This window comes from Seriola aureovittata, chromosome 20 (assembly GCF_021018895.1).
Source record: "Seriola aureovittata isolate HTS-2021-v1 ecotype China chromosome 20, ASM2101889v1, whole genome shotgun sequence".
NCBI lineage: Eukaryota > Metazoa > Chordata > Actinopteri > Carangiformes > Carangidae > Seriola > Seriola aureovittata.
Genome location: NC_079383.1, coordinates 17,829,857 through 17,856,775, shown reverse-complemented (window position 1 = coordinate 17,856,775; position 26,919 = coordinate 17,829,857). Strand labels below are relative to the sequence as shown.

The following is a 26,919-nucleotide window of genomic DNA, read 5'->3' as shown; positions in this document are numbered from 1 at the left end:
ATTGGCCCCCGGAGAGTGTTAATTACCTCCCTGACACTGTATCAATAAATATTTGAGGAGAAAAGAGGTTCCTCAGGGTAAACAAAGAGCGCCTGTTCTTCTACCAAGTTCACTCAACTGTGAAATATGGGACTTTGATAAATGAAGCTACAGGGAATAAGCTTTTTTTATTTTAAATCTTTTAGCGGAGTTCATTTCTTTAAAAATAGAGAGCAAGGACATTTACATTACAGCTGAAAACACACGCACGCACGCACGCACGCACGCACGCACGCACACACGCACACACACACAAGCTATTAGGACGGTTAAATTTAAAATAAAGACAGGAGACCTTGTCGTTCAGATTCAGAGCATTTGCTTTAATAGTTCACCAAAAACAGCTGCTGCTTGCGTCGTCAGACCCAACGCAAACAGGAAACTACAACAGGAACTTCACAGCATTTTACAAACACACAGGCACAGAAATGAAAAGCCTCCTTTCTACGCGTCTCTAGCCTTCACTCTTTTTTTAAGTTTCTGTAAAAATGTCGTAGAGGGCAGTTTCTGAATTTGAAAAAACGATGATTAACAGAGGGCAGGAAGGAGATTCAGAGGCAGGATATTCTTTCAAAGTTACAGACAAATGTCATGTGACTGAAAGGATGAAAAGTTTGAATTATGGCAGGAACAGTGCTGTGTTAAGAGATGGAAGAATTTATCATTTTTAAATCAATTGTCACATATTATCTATTAGAACAAACAAGGTTGCATTGCATCATGTTTAGTGCCTCATTCATGCTGGATTGGCAAAAGGAAAAGACCTACAAACAGGTTCATTTATCATAGAGTGAGACCTGTGTGTGGATAATCACCAACGGCATGTTACAGCTGTTTATACTGCTTTGAATTGGAAGTGGTATGGGCTTGGATCCAAGAACAATTAATAATAATTAGAATAATTTAGCATAGCAATCAATGTTATTATTGGTATTGATAGTGTAAAAAAATGAGAGTGATTAGGTTGTGAGGCAAACAAGCTGATTGCTTAAGAGTTTGTGCCAAGCTTGAGGGCTTAATGAAGAGCTGGTTCACCAAAATTCCTACAAAATATTTTTCCACTTAATTATGCATTTAGTGATGTCGCCATTTCAGTCTGACTCATTCAGGATTTCTGAGGTTGATACTGATGTTGATATTTGAGAGTTCAAAAAACTCCAGCTGATAGATTTTCTGACATACAAAGATTTTCTTATTTCTTTAATGATTGCAAACAAGAAATAGTTGTGGGTGTAACACAAAGGTGACAGTTTCAAAACATCTTGAGTTTCTTTTACATCGTCTGATTTATCAGCCTTGACAGCTTTTGGTTTTATTTGTCCTGGTCTTTACAGTTGAGGTGAATGGACTTTCAGCAGCAACAACTGCGTCCCCATTACTCTGGTTATAATGCACTTTCTGCACACAGTGAAGAGTTTTCAAAGGGACAACCTTTTTGTTAGAAAAGTAGTTTCCTTCAAATCCGTCTTTTTTTTTCTTCTTTTTTTTTGTGAACTGGCCCATAAACACCCCCTCAGTGTCACAGTGGATCAGATTTTGCCACAAAGCCCAAAAGATCCCACACTGTGCCTCTCACATTGCGTGTGATGTACTGTACTTGTGAGTGTAAAAGCCCATGATGAACAGTTAAGTCTGTATCTGCCAAATAAGTCTTTATACTTTTTTTTTTAAATTCACTTTCCCAATGGAAATACAGTAAAATTGTGACAAGAAATTGTAAGATCAAACATGTATTTTTTTTAACCTCACGTTCAACTTTAATAAACAGTCTGTAAAACAATATAATGTAATTGTAAGCAGTTATAAATGATTAATATTGTATTTGCCAACAATTGATGTTATTATGCTCCCTTAAGTGGAAGCTGCTGTATAATGAATATATAACATAGTGAATATAAAATGTCTTCAAGTTATAATTGTATACTCTGCATTAATATACACTTAATGTCCATATATCTGCTTACAACTACATATACGTGTTGTAAACCAGTTATTTAATGTTAATATTGCTTATAAGGGGTTTGTAACTAATAGTTGAGATGCCAAAAATTTCCGTTATTTCTTATTAGTTGTCTTGGGTGAAGCCATGCTAGAAAAACAACTTCAAACTCAAGTGCTGAGGAATCAATTTTTTTTTTAGACCCTACACAGAGCGCTGAGCATTGGGAGCTAAAAATATTTCAACTTTCAGCAAAGGAGCTCTGAACTTCAAAAGGACTCTCAACGTAGTCTCATAGCAACAGCAGCCACATGTCCCACATGAACCAGTTCAGCTGAACTTAACACAGCCTCTCGCTGCATCTGCAAAATAAACAGTTGCCCTATTGTGACCCTAACGCCTTTTCAAAAGAATATTCATGTGCAGTAAGCCGTGAGCTGCAAAATGGTGTCCAGACTCGTTTTTTTCTGTTTAAGGAGCAGGAAATCTCAGACTTTGCTTTAGGGGAAGATGGTGAATCAAATAATTTACAAAAGCCCCAATGAAAAAAAAAAAAGAAGGAAAATTTGTTAATTTTGAAGGAAAATAAAATACTTATGTTTGGCAGTGAGGAAACTTTAGACTTTGGTTTAAGGTGGTATGGTCATGCTCATATGGAAGATCAAAGCAGACTGAAAAAGCCGCAGTTTGAACAAAACATCAGAGAAAAGTTCCTGTAATTTCACTCTGTTAACTGTGAGTGAATGGATCCTCCATAATTTAGATATTAAATAATATCAAGGAATTATTTTTAAGTGAACAAGTGGATATATGTATTTATATATAACATTTCGGTGCAGTTTATAATTCTTTATATGCTAAATTGCTAAATACCAAACTTGTTTTTTTTTTTTTTTTTTTACTTTTTTTCCTCATGTTCCGAGTGCCCTGAAGTGAACTGAATAACTTGTAATGTTTGTTATTTAAAGAGCAAACACATAGACACTCCCTAATCTGAGATCGGAAGTTAAACATGTCAACAAAAGAAAATGATCAGAAAAAGACAAAAATTACAATCGTTCTGTACATGACGAGGCTGCTATACAAAAGAGTTCACCCTGTTTGTGTGTGCTGTGCACTCCATTGCTGTAACGATACAGTAAACGGACAAACTGCTTGCCTCAACATATAAAAGTGAAAAACAAAAGAGAAACATCCATCTCTGTGGATACGAGAGATATTCAAAAGCAGATAAATCGATACAGTCGTCATTAACTGGAGCCCTGCAGTGCCCACCCACTCCTGACCCGTTACTGACCCATTACTCGCACACACAAACACACACCATCGCACTGTTGAGCCCATATATCCACCAGTTTCTAAATTAAGGGAGGTATTAAGATGAGAAGTCGATAGTGTGTGGGCTGCCGGCAAAGGTTTGGTCTGACCTGGAGAGTTCGTCTTTAGAGGACGATCGGACTGAAGGAGGTCAGGATGAAAAGCAGATGAACAGAGTAAATAATCGCTGGAGCATCCATGGGAAAACACAAAAATGGACGCACTGCTGAAGTAGCACAAAAAAAAAAAAAAAAAAAAAAAAAAAACACTAAAAGCAACAATGTTTTCCTCATGAAGGCTTCTGTTAAATTTCAAATTTTGTAGCCTCTTGCTTTTATTTAAAGGAATATTTTTGACATTTCGGCTTACTGGCTCTCTTGCAGAGAGTTAGATGAGAAAATCCATACCACTGTCATATATGTGTGGTAAATGCAGAGCTGGCGCCAGGAGGCCATTAGCTTAGATTGGAAATAAAAAAAATTCAAAAATCTACCAACACCTTTTATCTTGTTTATTTGTTTGTCTTTTCCATAGCTAATTGACGTATAAAAGGTGGTATTAATCTTTTCATCCAAGTCTGAAAGGAGGCTGATAAACAAAATGTCAAACTTTTACATTTTCGCTAATTCAAGTATTTGAGCCACTTATCACATCTTTGTTTAGCATCCTACTAGAAGGCTGCACAAATCTGTAATCATCTTAGTAAATAAAAACATTGTTTAGTAAAGCCAATGTCATAAAACGGTGACCATTGCATGTTCCGAGAACCCAAGTGACGTCTTCAAATTGCTCGTTTTGTGCAAACAAAATCCAAAGATATTCACTTAACGATATAAAACAGAAAAAAAAACATTGAATCATCACATTTAAGAAGCTGGAGCCATCAAACATTTGGCAATTTTGCTTAATAAATGACTTAAAGATTAATCAGGTATTTCCAATTAACCAATCAACACATAATTTAAGCACTAAATTATATTCTTAAGCCTAAAGCAACCCAGTATCCATTTTAGCTGAGCTGAATAATATGCTGGCATGTATGAACATTACAGTCTGTGTTTTGTATTTTTTGACAACCTCTTTACTAACTAAATGGAACCATTACAGCAACAGTTCGTTCTGAACAGGAACAGGTTGTGTCAAAGAAACAAAAGGAGAAAATGAAAGCCGTGTTGATTTTGAGTTTCCCAGACGATGCAGATGGGGGCCAGGCGTGCATCTTGCACAGTCAATTCCTGCAGCATCAGAGAATGGAGAGCAGCCAAGTCCGGACTCTCTTTACTGCAGCACCAGCTGGAGACGGCACACTTGGAACCTACACTCATCTAAACAACACTATGATAGTTGATGTACTTCTACAAACCACAGACTAAACAGGCACTCCAACCGCTGTGAGTGTGAGTGACTTGACTGGTCCCCAGCCAAAAAACATATCAGCTGGCAAAAAACAAAGAGGAAAGTGAAGGGTTGTTTTTCTATTTCTATTTTCATTTCAGTCTCCCAAATAAAAAAAAATGGGACATGATGGCAGACCATTTGTGAGTCTCCTCCTTGCCCTCGCCCCCTTCATCTGTGTCTCTCTACATTGCTCTGTAGTTTCCTTGTATGCCCATGATGTGAGTTTAGTGTCCTCTCCTCAGCAGAGTCCTGCCCTGAGGAGAGGCAGGGCTAGTGGGGGAATCCGGGGGGGGGGGGGGGGTCTGCGGCAGTCCGAGCAGTCTCCCCCTTCCCTCAGCCGCAGGAGATGACAGTGAAGCGTTTGGAGATGCAGGACATGTTGTGCAGCACGATGCCCAGGAGGAAGAGCAGCACGCAGGCCACCAGGATCACCGTGCACACGCCGGACCACGTGGAGCCCTTCCCGCCTCCTCCCACCGGGCCAGTAACTCTCCTCTCGCCCTCACCTCCCTCCAGCCCGACCCCCACACCCTCTAAACCCATAGCCAGGCCCAGGGGCTGCTGCTCAGGTACGGTCACCACGGTAACCCCTTTCTGCTGGCTGCCAGGCAGGAAGCGACATCCCAGCTCTCCCGGCAGGCCGAGCGCCCGCTCCTTGGCAACGGGCAGGGGCAGCATGTAGCAGCCATTGCTGGGGAGGCGGATGAAGACAGGCGTGTGCTCAGAGGCGTGAGGGATGGCGATGACAGTGATGATGTCCGGGTCATCCGGGAGCTGGGAGACGGACAGGCCCGGCGGCAGCTTGGTGACGCCACGGCACCAAGGACAACGAATCTCCTTCTGGCTGCTGCGCATCTGGGTCAAACACACCGAGCAGCACGTGTGTCGGCAATCCAGGAGTTTGGGCCGCCGGCGGGGGCTGTAGTAGTTAAAGCAGATCTGGCACTCCAGAATCGAATCCTGGGAAAGAGTCTCCATTTTGGAAAGGTGGGTTGATGGTCCCTTCTTGTATTCACTGGCGGATATTTTCAGAGATCGTCAAAGTCAAAAACAAACAGATCTAGTAGAAAGGTCGCACGGCTCCGCGTGAAGTTAGGAAAGTACAGCTGGCTCCGATACTTGACGGTTCACCACCGTCCACGACTTCACAGCCCTTTGGTGGCAGCATGGTCATCCATCTGCAACAGAGGAGAATGGAAAGCATTCAGGATGATGTGCCTTGGTGCTCATGAAATTGAGCATTGATGTGAGTTAATATGCAAGAAAGAGCAACAAAAACTACTTTCTGTGGAGGCCAATATTTCTAACTTTGACAGGAAGTTTATGTCCTGACATGCACAGTGATTTTATGTTGCACTACAGCATACAGGATGACCTTGATTATAAGATGACCTCACCATTGAAGACCTTTTCTCCCTGGTTCATTTCTGCAGTCAACTTACTCAAATAAACAGATTTTCAGTCTTCATGAATTCATAATGTACCCAACAATTCGTATTACCCAAACTACCCAGTATTGTGTTTATCAGTATTGTATGTGTATGTATTTTATTAATGTACTTAAAATAGCAAAAGTACTCATTACGCAGGAAACACCCTCCTTTGATGTTGTTGTATTATACAAAGTAATATTAATTTTATATAAACAAATAATTAATTTTACTGATACATTACATTTGTAACTATCCTGTTTGCTGTTAGGCAGCAGCCCAAAACTCCAAATCTCTCCTGCGTCCTTAAAACCTTATTTTCTTCAAACAAGTGAAAAAATATGTCAGTGAATACTTCAATGAGATTTTAGTTTTATATCAATGTGTTTAAAAATGCTCTAAAAAAAGCAGAGACTGCAGCTTGAAACGAGACAGAATGAGGCCGGTCGCTGCACAAGAATCATGAAAAATGAAACTGTTGTAGAAAATACTTGCAACTGTAAGGAAAACAGTAATTTTCCTATTGAACTTTCCCTTTTATTAAAAGGAAAATTAGACTCAATTAAATACTAAAATGTCTTGATAAGAAGGAGATTTTATGCACTTAACACTTATTATTATAGAACCAGAACTTACTGCAAAGTTACTACAGCTGCCCACTAAATTTAGTGGATTAAAAAACAATATTTGCCCTAAAAATGTAGTGAAGCAGCATGAAATGGAACTCGACCTCAGAGCAGTTGAGTAAATGTACTTGGTTACTTTCGACCACTGTTTCTATTTAAAGAGATAAAACTTGTTTTAATGGTCCCAAAGTTTCAGTTAGAGGAACAAATGGCACTTCACAGACGACTGCTCTCACAGCAGGCAACTCACACTCAGCCCTGAGTGAGGAAGAGGCAGAGGTCAAACGACAACAATGCTTCATGAATGCCGGGGAGTCATTATTATGTACGGCACACATCATACATATCAGCCGGCAGCTGACTGCAGCAGGGGCGAGTTCATGAGACCCTTCGCCTCAGTATCTATGTTAAGTATGGCTAATTCTTTTAACTGTCTCCTTCAGGCCACAGACTACATAAACAATTTCCTCCTCCTCCTCCTCCTACTACTCCTACTTTTCTTGCATAATCACGTCTACCGTGTTAATCCATGCGGAAGCTGTGATAGTTTGCTTTTACAGATGATTAAACCCTGTCGAAATAGCACCAAGGAAACAATGAATACCAAACAGGGCCCTGTCGACTTTATATTTTATTCTTTTTGCCCAAATTGTCAAGTGTGAAAACTGCTGAGGAGGGAAGACGACTAGATTTTTCTTTCCCTTTCTCTTGGCAGCCATCTCAACAGAGCCGGTGTTGCTCCGGGCACGACCGTGGCTAGACAGCTAGAGTGAGGGGTGAGACAGATGGATTGGGGGGTGGGGGGGGTAGGTGGGTGCGGTAGGTGGGTGCGGTGGAGAGAAAAGTGGTGAGAGAAATGGAAAAAAGGTGAGCATGGATTGCCCTGCAACACCATACATTTCAGTCCCTTATCAGAAACAAGATCTCAGGCAATTAAACTCCTCATAGCGCCCTGTGGGGACATCGACGTGGCAATGACAGATTAGAGCATGTTCACACCGAGCATGCTGGGAGCAATTTATTCACTCTGGAGACCTTTAGTTTGGTTCATTTGGACAAGAGAGTTTGATCACATTCGACCTTGGGCGGTGGTAAATAACTGCACCAAGACAAGGTTTAGAATTTGATAGCATTTTACCGAACTGAAATCCCACATAGAACCTGCATATCAAATCTGAACCCTTTAGAAAAATAATTTCATTGATTGGATCCATGAGTGTCTAAGTAACAAACGTGATCACAGCAGAATAAACAAGGTGGTCTAGACACCCAGAGCCATGTCCTTCAGCTCTTTCTTGGAGGGATCCTGAGGCATACCCAGGCCAGACGGGATACATAATCCCTCCAGTTCGTTCAAGGTCTGCCCCAGGGTTTCCTCCAGGTCGCTCTGCCGGGAACACCTCCTTAGGAAGATGTCCAGGAGGAATCCTGATCAGATGTCTGAGCCACCTCATTCAAATTCTTTCAGGGTAAAGAAGCAGCATTTCTACTCCGAAAGTCTTTCCCACTGCCTTCAATCTTCAATCTACTATTCAAACCATTATTGATTTAGTTTTTTAGGATGCACCGACACAATCTTTTGAGTGGATCAGGTTTTGGCAAAACACAATCCAAATTAAATGTGTCTTTATTTCACGCTCTGCTATCAGCAAGTACATTCATTAAGTCACAGCAGGCCACAAACCTACCGCCTAATGTGACTTGCATAGAAATGATCCCAATTACTTGGACACAGTGTGGTTGCAGAAAAGGACGACACTCGTATCAGACTTGTAACTGGTGCCTGGAGTTCGGGTATCAGAATCAGTATTGCGACAGAAAGAGTCTTGGTGAACTGAGTTTTTTGTTTTGGATTGTTAGGCCTTTGCGATGACTTTGGACGAGAAGTTTCCGAAGATTTATTACATCGTGGACTGCCAGACTGCTTTGAAGGTAAGGAGACACCATATTTTCAGCCACAGTAGCAGCACGGCTCTATAGGTGGAAATATCTATCTGTTATCACTCCACTACTTTGGTCATGGAGGTATTCCGATAATCGATAATGATTACTCTAACTATTGATTAATCTGCTGATTATTTTCCTGATTATCGGTTTTGTCCAGAATCACTATTTTCCTCCCCACTGTTGCCAAGTGCTTGTTCATTGTGGGAACTGTTGGGTTTCTTCAAATGTCTTGTTTTGCCTGACCAACCAACCTTACCTCACCTATTTTCTGGCGATCAACTAGTCATTACAGCACTATGGTAAACTAAACAACAGTTTAAGTTAACAGTAATACTGCAGGGAGTGCCCCAGTAATGCTCAATTTTATTGGACATGTGTTTGAATCATGTTGCCTCAGACAGTAAAGAAAACCAGGACTTCTCACACCGTAAAATGCTTCAGCAGAATAAGCACTTGAGCGAATCCTCGTTAGACTGCTAAACTCTACAGTCAAGTCAACCTATCTGTGTTCGTCAGCATCATCCACTTCACCACTCAGCCTCATGTGCATCTCCTTACTCTGCTCTGCACTCCCCAGCCGGGTCCGGGGGCCAGACCCTCCGCTCCCTCCTGCTCCTGCCTCCTCGCTCCGCACTCCCCCAGCTGACCTAGTTTCTCCACACCGTTACCGAGTAAAAGGCGAGGGAAAGTGCGGAAAAATCCTGGTCGTTTTGACAGAGAAGTGAGGAGAGAGGAAGACGAGCAGAGGGAGACGGAGCCAGAGAAAGAGACCTGCCCTTGAGGGGGCGAGACAGCCCAGGGTATTACTGAATCCTTTTCCCAAAGATAAGGATTAGCTTTGATCTGACATAAATGCTTTGTGGCTCAATATTCCCATACACCCAGTCGCTCTCTCTTGCCCTCCTTCCATCTCCCCTTCTGACTGTAAAGCCTTTCCTGCTTTATACCAATGCGTCATACATTTCACCAGGTACCTTCTTTCCTTTTTGCCCCTCAGTTTTTTCCTCCATCAACTGCCTTTCCACTCTCTATATATTTACAATAATGGTGCACAATAAATCCAAACAGAAATATTACCTACTGCAGTTATCAGATCACAAGAGGCTGCATTTTCCTGTGCATATATCAATATAATATTGTGCTGTGCAGAATCAAAGGATCAGAATTTTAGTTATGTTTGGTTTTTTTTTTCTGAAATTATTTTTTTTTTTTAGATTTTACTCAAAATGAGCAACACTGGCAAATAATTCCCTAAATAATACTAATTTCATAATTAATAAAGTAATAATTTCCAAAAAGCCCAAGCTGTGTTTTTGCTTTGTCCAACCAACCCTCAATAAATCCAATTTTTAAGTCTAATATCATGGAAGACCAAGAAAGCCACAGAACTTGAAACTTTCCCTTTTCAGAGGCAGAAATCTGAATTTTTATCATATTTTCTAGGATAAATTGACCTAAACGATTATTTGATTATGAAAATAGTTGTTGGTCCATTTTGTGCCTATAAAATAGTCAGGTATTTGGCTTGTTGCAGCTCTATTAAGCAGGATATATGGCACAAACTTATGTTGGTATCATTCAGCTGCCATATCTGGGTATTTTATTTACCGGTTTGGTTGGACTGTTGCTTTCAGTCAACTCTCCGCAGCCTTGAAACACAGTCGTCACTCAGACCAAGGAGATCGAAACATGGACATCCAGTAACATTTTTCTCTGAATCTGCTGAAGAAAATAACACGTCTGCTCTGGAGGTGCGCTCTGAGGTCATGAAACAACGGCGAGGAGCAACTACAGCTGCTACTTAACAAAATGATTTATCGGTTCAACTGCTGAGCTGTAACCAGGGCAACCTGGCTTAGTGGCGAAAGCTTGGTTTGTGACCCATTTTCACACCTACATAGAAACACAACAAAAGAACACGAAAGGGGGCAGGAGTAGGTTTAAACAAGAGTGTACTGAACAAGACGCAAATCAGGAGAACCATTAATGTGAGAGTCAAATTGATTTGATTTAACAAATGCACAAATATATAAATAAACCATACAATATATTTTGGTAAAAACTTGACTCCTTATAATTCTACCAGTGTTTCTGTGGCATCATCAGGGGAGCAGGGAAGGACTGATGATTTAGTAATGATGCAGAGTGACCGGGCGGAGGCCTCCACCACCCCGACATTGCCTGTGGTCCACTGGGAGTAACCAACAGAAAACACACACACAAAGAGGACTGAATGGGAATACACACTTATACGAACACACACACTCCCTCAGGGCCTCCACACACAATCAGCCGAGGAGAAAGTGCACCCGTCCTAGCAGACAGAAGTTAAAAATAACTGCCACAGCCAGAAGTACACACATGCACAAACAAACACGCACACACTGTATATATATATATATATATATATATATATATATATATATACACACACACACACACACACACACACACACACACACACACACACACACACACACACACACACACACACACAGCTCGATGTAATAAACTACCTGGAATCAGCAGCAGGAGGAGGTGGGCTGTGAGCAGCATGGAGGAGGAGAAGCTAGTTAATCTGCAAACCCTGAGGTGGTGTGAACCACTGAAATGTCAGCGAGATGATGACGACGACGACGATGATGATGATGATGTACAGTGTGATGGAACTGTTCATATAATGCTGGTCTGCTACAGAGTGTGTGTTCACATCGAACACGTGCAAAGACGTTGAACTGATCAAGACTTTTCAGGCTGTGACGTCTCAACTCAGGTGACACCGAATAAACTGCAACATGGGCACAAATTGTTTTCGTAGTTGTGGTCATAGTTTTTGGAGTGGAATTTGGGAATTTTAGAAACTTGATCAAATTGACTGATAATAATAATTAATAGGAAAAATCCAAATAAATATATATATTAGGATATAGGAGGGCACTCATGACTTAGATCCTTTGTTACGGCCCTGCTGCCAACATAAATACCAATAATACTGACTGTAACAAGCCAATATCCTCAAATTATACTGTATCATCTGTGATTTATTTGCATCTGGATCTGGATTTACATTCAACAATCACACAGGCATAAATTGTGTGGCAGCAAATGTGGCAGAATTCTCCCCACTTTCATCTACAAAAAACACGCCATCTGGCAATTTTACAAAATCATTTTTAAAGATATTGTCCCTGAGCCCAAGGCTGAACTTCCAAATTTCATTTAAATCCGTTTCAGACAAACAAGGTTGAAAACTCCAGGCCGCACTGAGAATAACATCTGCACTGATGCTTATATTTACCGGTTCCCTCATGAGAATAGATATCAACAGAGAAAGACTGAATTTGTAAAGTTGCATGACTCCTCTTCTTTCCTTCCAAAAATGTTTTGATCTATCCAGCCTTCATCAGATACTAAATACTGACAGGAGCAAAGACACACACACTCTTCTCACTTTTAAATATGGCAGGAAAATGAAAGCCGAACAGCTCCATTTGTAGTCTGTCCATGCAATTTGTGGCATCACATTTCTAATATATTCCATTATGCTTCAATGGCCACTCACTCATTCAAATGACAGATAAAAGCGCTGTGCTGTGATACAGGTGTTGCGCGTGTTGGTTCTATGCCTGTCACTTCTGTATTTCAAGGTACGAAATGAATCTTAATCTCTCTGTTTTTTTCACTTGACATGAGAGCAGTTCATCAGCGGATAAAAGCTAAAGCGGTCGATTAATCTCAAACACGGGATTTTCTGCAGCAACATATATTCTACAGTGTAAACAAAACATACCGAATCAAACGTGCTCTCCTCCGCAGTCATGACTGTGGGCAGCGTGCTCAGCCACCATTTGCATATAGCTGGTGTGTCGATTTCCTCGCCCACACATCAAAACTTTGGATGGGAGTCAACACATCTCCTCCAGAGTACATTTAGCAGCTATAGCAGTCACGCAGGAGCTGCTGAGGCTAAAGGGCAACAGCAGCTAATTCGGGGCTTTTTATGCTGTGTGTGCATGTGTGTTAATCCAGAACTCATCAATTAACTTAAACTGCAACCCATTTTTCATAAACGTCCCCATGTTAACTGCACAGGCGAGAAGGACAAAGAAGTGCGTCCTTGAGAATAGGTCGCAGCGTACAGTATGGATATGTGTCTTTTAAACATCTATGTCTATTTTTGTGAGGACCAATTAGAGAAAAAAAAAAAAAAAGTGACAACATTTTTTGCAAAATCAACTGGGATTAGGCCGAACACAGCCGTGACTTAGAGGTTGATGCAAGGGAATTACTGCATAACAATGAGGCTCCTCGCAAGTGTACAAGTCCTGACCCCGGTTTCAATTCATTGCAGTAAGAGAGATCTGCAGATTTTCAGAATCAGAGTCTCAACTTTGGTGAACTCTCTGACATGCAAATTCGCACCTCCGACCAACAGCAGCTCATCCCGACATTTGCTGAACCTCGAGGGAACGGCAGGCAAATAATCCGACGTGGGGTCGGGTATTGCGGCTTAACGCTGAGTCATGGTCGTCCAGTGAGCAACCAAACTCGCTGGACGACCTGTTACTGGTTGGCTGGGTTTGTTAGCGTGTCAGCTACAGTAGCTCCTGACGTGTACGACGATATTTTAGAAAATACTGTGCCAGTAGTTTGTGTTTGGCCCTTTCCTGTTTCAACATGAGCAGCTCCATAAAGAAATGGTTTTCCCGGTTTGATGGTCAGAGCCCTGACCTTGACCCTACCCGACACATCACGAGCATCAGTGTTGGACCTCACTGATGCGCTTGTGGCTGAATGGGAGCAAATCCCTGCAGCAGGTTTTTTAAAGAGTGGTGGAAAGACCACATTAGTGTTTAAGCTTTTTGTTATAGTGTGACATCTCTGCTGTATGCACCACCACCAAGTGTAATGAGTGTTGCATTGTGCGTGTGTGTGTCTGTGTGTGTGTGTGTGTGGGCTCAGCACAGATGGAGCCCCTGATAGAGGCCTGTGCAGCCGACCACTGCAGGACACATTATGGCAATTTCCAGCCTGAGGAGCCAGCGAGCGTCAGAGCTGGCAGGGGCTGCTGGATGGGCTTGGCCCCCACAGATCCGCCCGAGCGTGACGGGGCGCCACACTAACTCCCGCACCGCTGGGAGGTCGCCCAGCCAAAGAAGACTGGCAGAGTGCGAGAGGACAGCAGTGTTCATCCAGTACATCTCTCCAGGTATTTGGTTTCATTCTCTAAAACCAATATTTAACTACAGACGACCTTTTCCAGGCTTAAACAACAAACGCACCCAGGAAAATAGAGGGGCAGAGCTGATTGAATTACCTCTGTAGTCAGAATGTCCTCAAACACATATTACATTAATGACAACTACTGTGACTGAGAGAAATGTTTTCCATGGCTTGATAATGAGGTAACAACTGAATTAACGCATAGAAGCACATAACTCCCTTTACCAAAAGAGAGAGGAAACGTATGAAACTGGATGAGTTTACAGAAGTTAACCTAACAAGTGAAGCTGGTACTGAACGCAGAGTCAGATCCACTGTTTACAAAAAGCAGTTCTGTTACACGATGCGAGCGTTGAAAAGCTGTTAAAGCTTTGCTTCAGTCAGGTTTCCCAAAGATATAACTGGCCCGATGTCAGCGGTGTCATGTTGAGGTATTTCTTCTGCAGCCGTAATGGAGTTTCACAGCAGAAAATGCGCCATCGATCCAAAACAACACCATCAGTCAGTCCCTCAAACAGTTGGGAGACTCTTTCTAGAGTCAACCATCATAAACAAGAAATCCATCAGAGGTACAACACGACGGAGTGTCTCCTCTTTCACAGACTAGAACGAAAAGGGTTTTCGAGTGAGACAGGTGAGTGACTTTACTTGAAAGAGCTTGCTCTCTCTCGCTTTTAGGGGGGTTTAATTTCTTTTCGAAAAAGTAGTTCCAACAAAAAACGGCTGACATTGAGGTCTGTGGATGATCCAGAGTGGAGCTCAAACGAGTCCAGTCTCTTTTCTCCGATGTGGAGGAAGCAAAAATCTCAAAACCAGGAAAAATAAATCAGAAAATATAGAAGTAGCTACTTCTAGAAGGAAATGAAACGATATGTTTAAACCAACAAGTCCTCCGACATGAATGACCGTATAGATCGCTGTTTTCAACCCTCTGATATGACCCATATGAGTGTACCAAGACCTTGGCTGTCATGGTTACAATAATAAACAAGCGGACTGTGCCGAGAGCGGTGTACCTACTTTTGTTGCCGTGGATACTATGATAATGGTCATGGCTTGGGGCTAGGTGTAGGCACTAAAAATGCTTGGTTAGAAAAGTTCGTGATGTGGGTTAAAGTAAAAATTTCCTCAACATTAGATGATGATTGTTGTCATGGTTACAATAATAACAACGTGGTTTCAACTTTGTTGAACGGTCATGGATAATAGAAACATCATAAACTGCTACTTCCGCATGGGAGTCGAACACAGCGCTCCTGTGTCATACTCCTCCATCCACCCCGACATCTTTCTCTTTATACTACATCACTGCACTTTTCCCTTTGCTCCTGTCATAATCATTACGACTCCTCTTCTCCTTTAAAACATGCTCAGCACCAGTAGCTGAACAAAAAGAGGCACGTTTGTTAAGCTACGACCCATCAGCAAAAAAAAAAAAAAAACCAAACCAATGATAAACATACAGCTTTGAGATGATCTGAGGTTAGATTTGCCTGCAAAGTCTTTTGCGATTCTGTCACATCTATTATTAAAAAGCCAGGCCAGTGAGAATTTAAATTGCAATAATGTCAGCCGTAATTTGTTTTTGATGCTCTGTCATGAAAAACGGAGGAGATAGGGGGATTGATAGAGTGAGGGATGCACTTTAATTTTTTTTTTTTTCTTTTTAAACCGCCGATTCAGAAATGGATGAACTATAAAATCCTGACCTTTAAAGCCAGATTCACACCCATTGGCAAGATTTGGGCTAATTTATTCATTAAATTTGAGGTGGCTGGAAAACATGGCTGCAACAGAAAAAAAATGTCTTCACACACAGTAAATATAAAGTTGGACTATTTAATTAATCTGTGACTGTGTTTGTGCACGTGCATGCATGTCGGCCTGAGCTCACCAACCCGTACGCCTGTGAGTGGCAGGTTGGCGGCATATCGCTGATGCTCCTACGCCATTTCCCATCAATCCTCAGCGAGGTCACACAGAGTCCAAAAAACTCTCATCAGCAAAACAAATCACCGGCCTTCTGCCGCTCTTTGATGAAAGGCGTCTCTCTACACTGAGAAACTGAGCAATTTTCAAAGCAGATGAAAGAGGTGAATGCTGTGATTTCAGCAGCCCCGAGGCCTGATCTCCATCTACAGATCCAAATAAAGATCCAGGAGGTCTGAGATAAAGGGGAGCACAGCGGCTCTGCCAAAACTTCAAACGGCGCTGACACTTTTAATTAAGCTAATCTGCGACGAGGCTGCTTATGGAAACTATGTAAATGAGGATTATTTAAAAACTATTAACTGTGGGACAATGGCGCTGTCAATGTTTGGGTTTTTTTTTTTTGGAAATAAAAATTACATCCTGAAAAGTTTCAAGCAATGTTTCAAAAACAAAAGATGACTCTCTTGAAAAAACATTTCATAAGTGAAAGTGGTCTTTAGATGACTCATAACTTTTACCGGGGGCCGTAATGTGCTTTTTTCCTCTCAAGCCAGAAATCATTTTGTAAGAGCAGGTCTCATTTCTTCAAATGGAGTATATCTCGCTGTGGAATGAAACACTTCGATTCACTTATTAAATAACAGAGTTCACCACAGAGGAAGGTGATAAAAATTTACTGCTAAGGACAGGCCTCTAGGCTCAGTTCCTCCAGAGGAGATGGCTCTGAAAACATGTTTGAAAATCTAAGTTTTATGGAAAAGAGCTTGCGATCTCACGACTCTACCTGGAAGTCTGGGTTCATGCTTTTTAAGTCTAATAGGAAGTGGTAAATAAGAGTCATTCCTGGTGAGGTGTTACCCGGGAGGGCAGATTTTTACCTCCCAGCACACAGGGCACGCAGCAGGTAGCGAACGCACCCTAACCCCCTGTTCTTGCGACTGAGTACGAGATCATTCGCACATCAGCAAGCAGCACACCAGGAGTGTGTGTGCCCTGCCCCTTTCTCTGAATGTGTGTTTGCAGCACTTCCATTACACGGGCGTAATAGGAAACAGCTTGAGTTTTTCAGAAGCTCAGCAGGTAAATGTTCAGGAAAAAAAAACCCCAAAAAACCCCTTCACTCAAATGCTTAAAACTGCCTGCGTCGACATTTATTGTCTTCTGTTCAACCTGCACCGCGACTCGCACATGTATCGCACTTACGGCAACGCTGCGAGCTAACACCTTCAAGAGTCTTTCAGTCAATTTGAACCACAAGACGGGAAATGTAGCGTGTTGCTAGGAGACAGAAGTTGCCATATTTTGTCAAAGCGTTGCTCTGTGATTCTCAGGGTGGGTGGGGTGGGGGGGACCAGAGGGTGACGAGGTGACGAGGTGACGAGGCGACGGCGCGGCACATTTTTAGAGTTGCTGTCAAACTGTTTCATGTCACCTTGTCAGCGTTAACACCTCAAAGCCATCGCTGGTGCTTTGACACGTTAATTATGGGCAAACCCAAACAAATGAGGCAGGCGACATCATCTACAACACAAAGCAATCTCTCCCACACACACACACAGATGTGTGTTCTCAACAGGGAAACGGAGTTGTCAGGCGAAGAGAATCAGTGGCAAGCCTGAGGAAACCAAGGATGAACCTACCTGAGAGAATTTGCTTTTTTTTTTTGATGAACTGCCTGCTTGGGTGTCTTTTAGCACTTTCTGACAACTTAATTTTACGCACAGTCTTAATTGTTGAGCATTTATTCACAGTTCTTATATAAGCATGTGTTCTACTCTACAACAGCAGAGAGAAGTAACAAAAAAGGTTTGAAGTTTATTATCATTATTATTATTATTATTATTATGATTATTCATCTTTAATTTTTCAGATTGTTGGTCCATTTGAACTAATACGCAAATTTAATAAATTGATTTACAATTAAATACATTTAGATATGTGAATTAACCACATGAAATTACATTAATCTCTGTAGTCAGAGGCTGAAAACACCTGTTCAACCCTAGTTAGCCTTTAGAAGGACTAGTTTATCTGGTGTTAAGTTTTTATTTATGTGGTAACAAACTGAACTGACTGACTGACTTTGTAAGTCAGTATAGTTCTGACCAGACACTGAAATCTTCAAACCTGTCCTATATGCAGTTTGGAAAACATGAACGGTCGCAGTTGTCAACTGTTTTTTAGCAACTGCTAAAAACAATGTTAAGGTGGGAAAAGACCAAACAATTAGTGAAACCCAGACTAGACAACCCAAACATTATAACTATCAGAATTTAATCTGGACAGTCAGCAAGGAGCACATAATGGATGACTGAGGACAACAGATTCAGGTCACTAGAAAAAAAAACCAAAATCCCATGAAAACACAAAATCTACTGTGTTGTTGTACCAACTTCTTAACTTCTGCTGCAACTACTGCAGAAAACACAAAAAAATGCATGTTCCCAATCAGAACAACAGGAGACAATGTGATGACATATGATTAAAATCCTTCAACGCCACAAACAACAGCAACTCACCCAGATGAGGAGAACAGATGTGACGCCCCAAATCATAAATATAATCAACACAGTAAAGTGAATCATGTCAAAGTCCACCACCGACAGTCAGACCCGCCCCTTTCTCTGCTCTGTGGCCTGAGGCAGTAAAACAGTCAGTAACCTGTTTTTCTGGAGCAGACTGATGAACCTCTCAGCTGTTTGGTCCATGTGTTTTACTGAAGAATCTCAGACACACCTATAGCTTGTTTACTTGGTGCAGGTTACAGAGCCCGTCTGTGCTGTTGGTGGGTGGGACACACCACAGTAAACTCCCCCCAACTGAAGACTCTTACACCAGAGAAACCACAGTGGGAGTCAGTGGAGACAAAATGAAGTTTGAAATGTATTATTTTATATATTCTGCTTTGGCCAAATTAAAAAAAAAAAACACAAAGCAAAGGAGTAAATATTTAAAACAATTTCATGGTTTAGTTTAGGCCCCTTAGTTCAAATGAATGTAAATTTGAATACTAAATGATAAAATGATATTTTAAATAACTTCCAACACTGTGGCAGTTTGGCACTGGCTTAATATTAAAGTTTCTCTACAAACATGTTTTAAACTCTGTAAAAAAAAAAATACTCTGCTATCATTAACAGTTTGTTTAATGTGATTTTCCCACCAGAAAACTGTGGCTGGAAGCACATCAGTCATAAATACACGTTGACTGTTTATTTCACTCATAATATGTCTTGTATTATGTTAAAAAACACCATATGGACATGTTAACAAGGTTGTCATGGGAGGGGTTCAAATATCATATGAATCATTTTCATGGGGAAACGCAGCATTAAAAGACAAAGAACTACAATTAAAAAAATATGAAAATACATGCAAACAAACTGAACAGACGTGAACATGTTTTCTTCCTCAAATCTTTTGCTGTGAAGGTCATCCTCATATCAATAAAAACACACGACTATACTCTCACATGTTACATTACACACTGTGCAACCGTCCCTGGCCCTTCACTAACAGGCACATGATGGCTTCCATATTGTTCAGTAAGGAGTTTAACCTTCATGCATTAGTTTCCTCTCCAGTGTGACTCATATTTAAATGGCGGATTATTTCCCTTTTGGACTGGCGTTTTCCCCCCCATTAGCTCTGATCATGTCGGAACCCCACTAAACCCTATCCATAACAGCTACTTCCCCTTTTAATGCAATCAAGATTTGAAATGCCAATTAAACAGGGCGTATCATTCTGAATTACATGAAAGGACATGAGGAGGTTGGAGTACCACAACAAGGCTGTAGGCTGATGGAGTGTGTGCTGTTGCCAGGCAATGGGAGGCTGAGAAAAAAAAAAAAATCTGTCTTTCCATCAAAACAATAGTAACATTTAAAAGCAGATACTGGAAAACGTGCAGCATCCTCTATCAGTGAGAGGCTGTGTGTTCAGTAATCCATACCGTGCAAACAGTCTGACTGCAGTCATTAAAGGGACACAGGAATCAGCAGAGAGAGAGAGAGTAAACAATTACCCTGCTTAGTTTTTCGATCTAGGATCAGCAGCATAAAGACGGTGTAAGCAGACTTTATCTGAGCACACGACACTAACACAAAACATGATTAATACGGCCGGTGTGTGCGGCACAAGCTCAATCTGAGGACAGAAGAGATGTCTGGATATTTTATAGCCTCACGATTGGATTAGATGGTGGTTCATGTTAATCCCAATTTTTGACTTTCACACGTCTGTGATGAAAAAAGTGAAATTAATTTTCCATCACCGTCATTTATCAACATAACTCACAGATTGATGTGTGAACTTTGAATATGCAGCATGGGAGAGAAATGTGCCGCTTTGACACTTGCTCGAGGATTTTCGGTTTGGCAACAACAACAACAACACGAACAACAACAGGTTGTTTTGCCTCCAAATCCTCACAGAGACATGTAATGTGATTTCCAGCTCAGCTTCTTTTCTTCTCTCTCTCTCTCGCTCTCTGTTTCCTTTGTAAAAACCAGAATGTGTCAATTTGGACGGACGGAAAATCCGAAATGACAGTTCAGTCTCAGGAGAAGAAAAAAAAAAAAGCTGCAGTCTGGGCTCTGAATGTTTAACTAATTTAAATTTTGACATCATCTCATCAGAGCGGGAGAAACAGGAGCTGCAGCGTCAGTGTGTCAACAGGAAGACATTTCTTAGAAATACTATTTCCCTGCAATATTATATAATTATACTTTGACTATTTGGGTTTGTTCGCCGTCTTACCAGAGTCTGATGGAGGTCTTCTCTGTGCGATCAGAGGGTAGACCGGTCCAGGATGTGTTGGCTTGTTGCAGGGGCTGGAGGTGAGGGGGGAAGCTGCTCCTCTCTGCCTTAAAGAAGAAGAAGAAGAAGGAGAATATTCATTCAACTTTGCTAGTTGAGCCACTGGTAAGTCGTTAGGAGATGATCAACACTACTCGCTTCATCTGCGAGCGGTCGTCATGTTTTCGGTCATCGCTGCTTATGAGGAATCTGGAGCTGAGAGGACATCGAGCAACGCAACCTCCTCTCCATCATGTCAGCTGACATTTCTTCTTTTTCTGAACATGTTCGTACAGTAGATGATGTGATGGTTTTAGGGCTTTGGAGTAGTTTAAATCCCCTTTTGACTGAACCTGGCTGTCTATGTGAAGAATGTTACCAATGACCTCTGCTGTTAAGTAATTTGTAAAGGAGCACAATTACTTACAAAGTAATACATTATACCTGCACAAAACAGCAGCAGAACTATAAGTTTTCTAATAGATCAAATGCCGAAACTGAAAACCTCGTCAAAACCCCTCCGTCCTCCACCTGCTCAGCAGCAGAACAGATACGACTCAGCTAGAGACCGGCCGGTGAACACAGTGGAGCGTTTAGCAGCTCCTTCATGCCTTCATCTCCAGCTGGGTGGACTTTTCTAATGGTCTCCTCACTGGTGTTAACCATGAGGAATCGGTCAGAACGCTGCTGCCACATCACTCCTGTTCTTAAGTCTTTACACTGACTTCCAATTACTACTTATAGACTTTAAAGTGCTGCTTCTAGATAATAAATTGGTTTCAGGTCAAAATAAATTTCTGATCTTGAAGAACAGAAACCCAGTATGGCTGTTTGATTTTAATTTTGGTTTTTATTGCTTTTCTTTGCCTATGTAAAACACTCTGGTATAAACAAAGCTGTCTTGCCAAAAGAGACAGATATTTCCCTCCTGACATGAACACCGCCCCCGAATGAAGGTTGATGTTGCTCTGTAACTGCCGGCTGTGTAAGATACAAACCTGCCTGCTAACATGTTGACCATAAACACTTAAAAAAAGGTGATGATATGTCAATGTTGTGCTCACAGCTTGTTGACGCTGCCCCCAAGTGGCCGAAAAGATCAGTTATTATGACGTACAGGACAACGCTTTAAAACAACAGGAAGCGAAGACATGCTTTTAGTCGGGATTGATTGATTGAACTTGATTAAATGAAATAAAGCCAAGCGGCCCATTGGTTCGACCTGATTACATCAGCCAATAATGTTAAATCATTGGTCGACTCCACTCTCCTGTAAAACTACTTGGAGAAACCAATAGCCGTTTTTTTGTGCATTGATTCAGAATTTGTAAAGACGGAGAGTCACAATCCATCGGAGACTCGTTGATTTTTCTTAATTATCAATGAGGAATCAACGCTCCATAGACTGCTCCATCATTATTAATAAATGGTGCTTTTTTAACAGCAGCTGGCTGCAGGCGTTGCGGGGTAAACGCTCCTCGTGTCCCAGTTTGACTGTCCTTTAAAAGGAAGCTCACTTTTTTCGCTGATAATTCCAACTTTTAAGCAAGTTAAAATACTTCATTATTATAATCCTAAATCCTTTGAGTATAAACCAATTAGGAATATTTAATCCCTTTATTTAACATGCAAATTGAAATCTTAAAAACAAGGAAAAGTGAGCAAACAGCAGCACAGATAGCAGACATCATGCAGTAACAGCTGTAGTGTCCCTGGAAGGAGACGGGGATGGAGGACGTGTTGCTAAAGACATTTAAAAAAAGGACCTTGAAATAATGCACATTACACAGGCACAATTAGAGGCTATTTTTCTGCAGGATTAAATGGCAAGCTTAATGATAAAAGGCTGTAAACCAAGGTAAAGTAAGCAGCAGCGTCTTCTGAGCTTTCTGTAAGGAGCAGAGCCAAGAAGTGAGGCTGCCGGCTGCCGGCCCACCTGCTACTACAAGCTCTGAGTTTGAGAAATGGCCGTGATGTCTTCCATCGGCTATTTTAACACCCTCCCCTCCCCTCCCCAACCTCCACCTCCTCCTCCTCCCTCCCGCCTTCTCCCTGCTCATCTCTTTCAGTGAGATAGACAGCGTCGAGGCTGAGGACGGGTTTGACACTCAGCCAAGGAGAGGAATATTTCACCGAGACTGATGTCAGCGCGGACACCTCCGGCCGCTGAAAACACAAACGGGTCGATGCGCTGATTGGCATGTAGCTCCAGAGTCACGGGTCAGGTCTCCCTCTGACAAATCCATCAGGACGGACCACATACTGACACTGTAGGTGGGGGAGCTGTCAGCCTCCTGCTAATTTACATTTCTGTAGCGGCAACCTCACAGTCCTTGTAAGGCCACCTGTTAATTTGAATTTTAAACATGGATTTCTTTTCCTCGAGTGAGTCCTTTCAAACAAAGTGAATACAGAGATAATGTCTCACCTTTTATCAGCTACAGCAGCCGTTCTCAGTCCTACTCAGAACTACTGAAATACCAGAAGCTAGAGTTTATTTTTAAGAAACATTCTTCACATTTTTAGCAGAGCAGCTTGACTCTAGGATAATTTCACAATATCATCTTCAGCTGCAATGAGATTCAGATTTGAATTCAGCTTCTTCCAGCTCCACAGTTGTGAGGATTTGAGGCCCCCCCCCCCCCCCCCCCATCCCCCCCATCCCCCCCACGAAATCAAACTGAATATTGTCGTGTTTTCGACTGTTGGTCGAACAAAACAACAACAAAACAAGACATATGACAACAGGTATTTTCACTGTTTACTGTCCTTTAATGGACAAACTGATTAACCGATTACTCAATAATAAAAACAGTAGTGAGTTGCAGCTTCAACATCCTCCAACAACTGGATGGGTCAGCGTTGGACAACAGCCCAAATCGATCAAATGAACTTGCCTCACAATTTTCAATCCAATTAATGGTCTGAATCTCATAAAAATCAAGGCGAAAACAGCTAAAACACTCATTAAAAACTAATCATAATAACGTTCAACCAACTAATCCATCAACAGTTCAGTCTAGGAGTCTTAAATCCCACACGTTCATGCACGGGCCGCAGCTATAGCATGTGTTTTGATTGGTTCAGCGATTCACAGTCAATGTTGCAAATCACAGCTTTTATGGTGCAGCGGAAGTTGAATTAATCGCAATAAACTCATGGAATATCATGCACAGGTGAATTAACACAACTGTTTTGACACCATTCTATCATCAGTCTAAGCTGACCGAATCCAAATGGGAAAAAAAATATAGAGTTTTCCACGGCGGTCCAGGCAAAAGACAAAGAGCTGTGGGTGTAAACACGTGGAAACTCTCACCATATGCCCTCAGCTTCTGCACAAACACACCAACACAGCCTTAAAGCCTCTGCTCTCTCTCCTGAAGTGAAAACACACCAGGGTGGTTGTGAAATAAGAAGCCAGTCCTCAGTGATATATGGGGACTGGCAGCTTTGCAAGCTCTTTATAAAGAAAAAAAAAAAAAAGCAACACAGTTCTCTTGGCTTGCTAATTCCCACTTTAAGGACAGCTTTAAGGACGTAGTTTCTCTTCCAGTCATCCTCCAGAAAAAGTGTCCCCAGATGTTGCCAAATAAATAGGCTTTGATATTCCTACATGCCTTATCCCTGGCTGGCAAGCTCGCAGTCTTTAAAGGGAGCGCGGCGTTGGTGCGTCTGACAGCTGAGCGGGACCCTGTGATGCCGGTAATGACATGAGGGATGACAACAGAAGCTCCGACATCAAAGCCCTGCAGCTCTCTCACACGCATACATATACAGGAGAAATTTGCAGCAGATTACCGAGGCCAGTTATTCATCAGTGCTTACAAGAGCTGGGTTACAAGTCAAAAGAGACACACACACATACTCACACAGTGCAGCTCTGAAACGACTCCTGCTGCTCATTTGTACACGGAGAAGAAAAAGAGCGCGCCTCTCAGCCTCCTATCGACGCTCACTTAAGATAATGGGCCCTGTTGGGAAGGATATAGATTGGAAAACGAATCTCTGCGCTTGTGTTCACCGGCGAACGGGCGGGCGAGGCAGATACAGGCCTTTAGGAAGGGACTCTCCAGCACCCGCGGTGGCAATTTGTCAGGATTAAAGCTGGATGGTGTCTGTCATTGTGTGTGTGTGCGTGTGTGTGTATGTGTGTGTGTGTGTGTGTGTGCATGGCCGTCACAGCGTCAGGTGTTGTTCATTACCCCCCCCCCCCCGAGGTTGTCAGGGAAGCGCAGCACTGATCTGCGAGCACGCTGAGGTCATTTGAGGCTGTGCTTTCATCCCGAGCTCCAGCATAAGCTCGTGTGCAGATCCTGACTGAGGCGGCATTGTTTTCATTTTCTGTTTATCTGCTGATTAGAGGTTCCAGTTCATTTTTTGCTTTCTAAAAATGACTGTCAAGCCAAGAGTCCAAAATCCAATTACATATTCAATTTACAGTGATATAAAAAAAACTGAGAAAAACAGCAAATCCTCACATCTGAGAAGCTGGAAAAGCGATTTTTCTTGATAAATGATCAATTTATCAATTTCATGTTGATATAATTTAGTCTTTAAAGGGTCAGTTTTAGTGGTGAAACTTTTGTAAGTCACTCAACAGTTTTAACGAAGCACTGGCTGGTTCAAGCTTCTCTAATGTGAGGATTTGATATCTTCTGTTCTGATCTACGTCACTGTCAACAGAATATCTTTTTTTTTTTACTCTTGGTGGAACGAAGCAGTAATTCTGAAGACGTCACCACGGACCTTAAGTCCGCTTATCCAAATGGCAAAGACCATTTCCCACTCTCTCCCAGTGGTGTCTTAGCATGCAGATAGTTTTAGTCTCAGCTGCTGAGGTTTTCAGATCTGCGACTTCTGCTGCCCCTGAATGAAATTTCATTAGTGATGGTCTTGGGCGACCTTCAGGGCTGAAGAATGAAGCCAACACTGAAGTGCAAAAAGAAAAAACTGCAGTTCCTTGAATGACCACTTGAGGGCTGGCTCCAAAAGTGAGTCAATCCCCTAAACTCCCCCACAGCAGAAAGAAACATGTTTACAGCTTACAACTGTGCATGGAGGGGTGATTTCTTTAATATAACTATTATATATATATATAACTATTACTTCATATAACATATTGTTTATGAGAAGAGCAGGTTCATTGGGATACGTTTCTAGAAAACATTAAAACAGAAATCAGCGTTTTTCAAACAGGCCTGGTGTTTACTGCGCCAGAGCTAGAATCTGCATTTTTCTCTCTCTTGTCTGGACATGAAAAACCTTAACTGCTCCTAACAATCACCAGACACTGACTGAAAATAATGTAGACGGATGAGTTACATCAGTCACTGCTGATTTGGTTTGAGCAACAGAAGCCTCCCTCCCAAACAGAGGAAAAAGGCCGGCATGGACAAGTTGTCAGACTGAATAATGGAGGGAAAATAAAATGGCAATTCGGTCTGACTATCAGGCTGCAACTGATAACAAAGTTGTCCTTCTACCTTTTTTGTTCTGCAGATTCCATCCCTGCCTATTTAATCAATCAATTAATCATTATTTATCAAGCACAAATGGCAAACAGGGGCTGGTCCCTGCATTTCAAATGTGGGGATTTGCTGCTTTTGTCACAAGAAAAAAAAAAAGTCATATATTGGATGTTATATAGTCTAAACTATTAACATTACAATAACAATTAATTAATAAACTTATACCAATGTTTTTGCAGTGTTGAGTATGAACAGGTGTAGGTGGTGGAACAGAGAGAAGAGGAAAATAAGAACGAGAGCATGTTGTGATTGTCTCTGTAACCACATGAGCTGAACGACGCCCTTTGACCTGCACAGATGTCTCTCACACAAACACACCATCACTGACGAACCTGTGATTACCTCCCTCTCCATCTCCAACACCACCCTCTCTTCTCTCTCTTGCAGCATAGCAGAGCCCTGCAGCAGAGAGAGCTGGAAAAACAGACAAATGTCAAACATAAAACACACACACTGTACATACACAGCGGACACGCCTGACCTTCACCGGCGTCTCCCGGGGGCCAAACATGTGAAAGGCTACCTGTGTTCAAGCAAAGCTCCCCTGACGGCCCCGCCGCTCATGCTTTCAAGGCACCTCTAATGAAATCGGTTCAGCCTCACAGCGCTGAGCCGATTCTGCTTGACGGAGTCGGCCGATAGGAAGAAACAACAGAGAGCTCCTCAGCCCTGCAGCTGACAGTGAGAGCTGTTATCGCAGCGGTCGACAACATGTGGCCTGTAACATTAAAGAAACA

The 26,919-nt window shown here is 42.0% G+C and overlaps 1 protein-coding gene across 5 annotated transcripts in view; it reads right to left on the bottom strand.

Moving 5' to 3' along the window:
* Window positions 1-341: 341 nt before the first annotated feature.
* rnf152 (ring finger protein 152) overlaps window positions 342-26,919 on the bottom strand; it is a 51,945-nt gene continuing 25,367 nt past the window's right edge. The window contains exons 1-3 of one of the 5 annotated variants that reach the window (XM_056364382.1): window positions 24,524-24,719; window positions 20,613-20,719; window positions 342-5,871 (exon numbers count right to left, since the gene is read on the bottom strand). In XM_056364382.1, coding sequence (XP_056220357.1) covers window positions 5,027-5,671 — 645 coding nt within the window. In that variant the 5' untranslated portion in view covers window positions 5,672-5,871; window positions 20,613-20,719; window positions 24,524-24,719 and the 3' untranslated portion in view covers window positions 342-5,026. Of the gene's footprint in view, window positions 5,872-10,304; window positions 10,441-20,612; window positions 20,720-24,523; window positions 24,720-26,919 lie in introns of those variants that run through there. The other 4 variants (XM_056364383.1, XM_056364380.1, XM_056364381.1 and 1 more) reach the window with 4 other exon arrangements.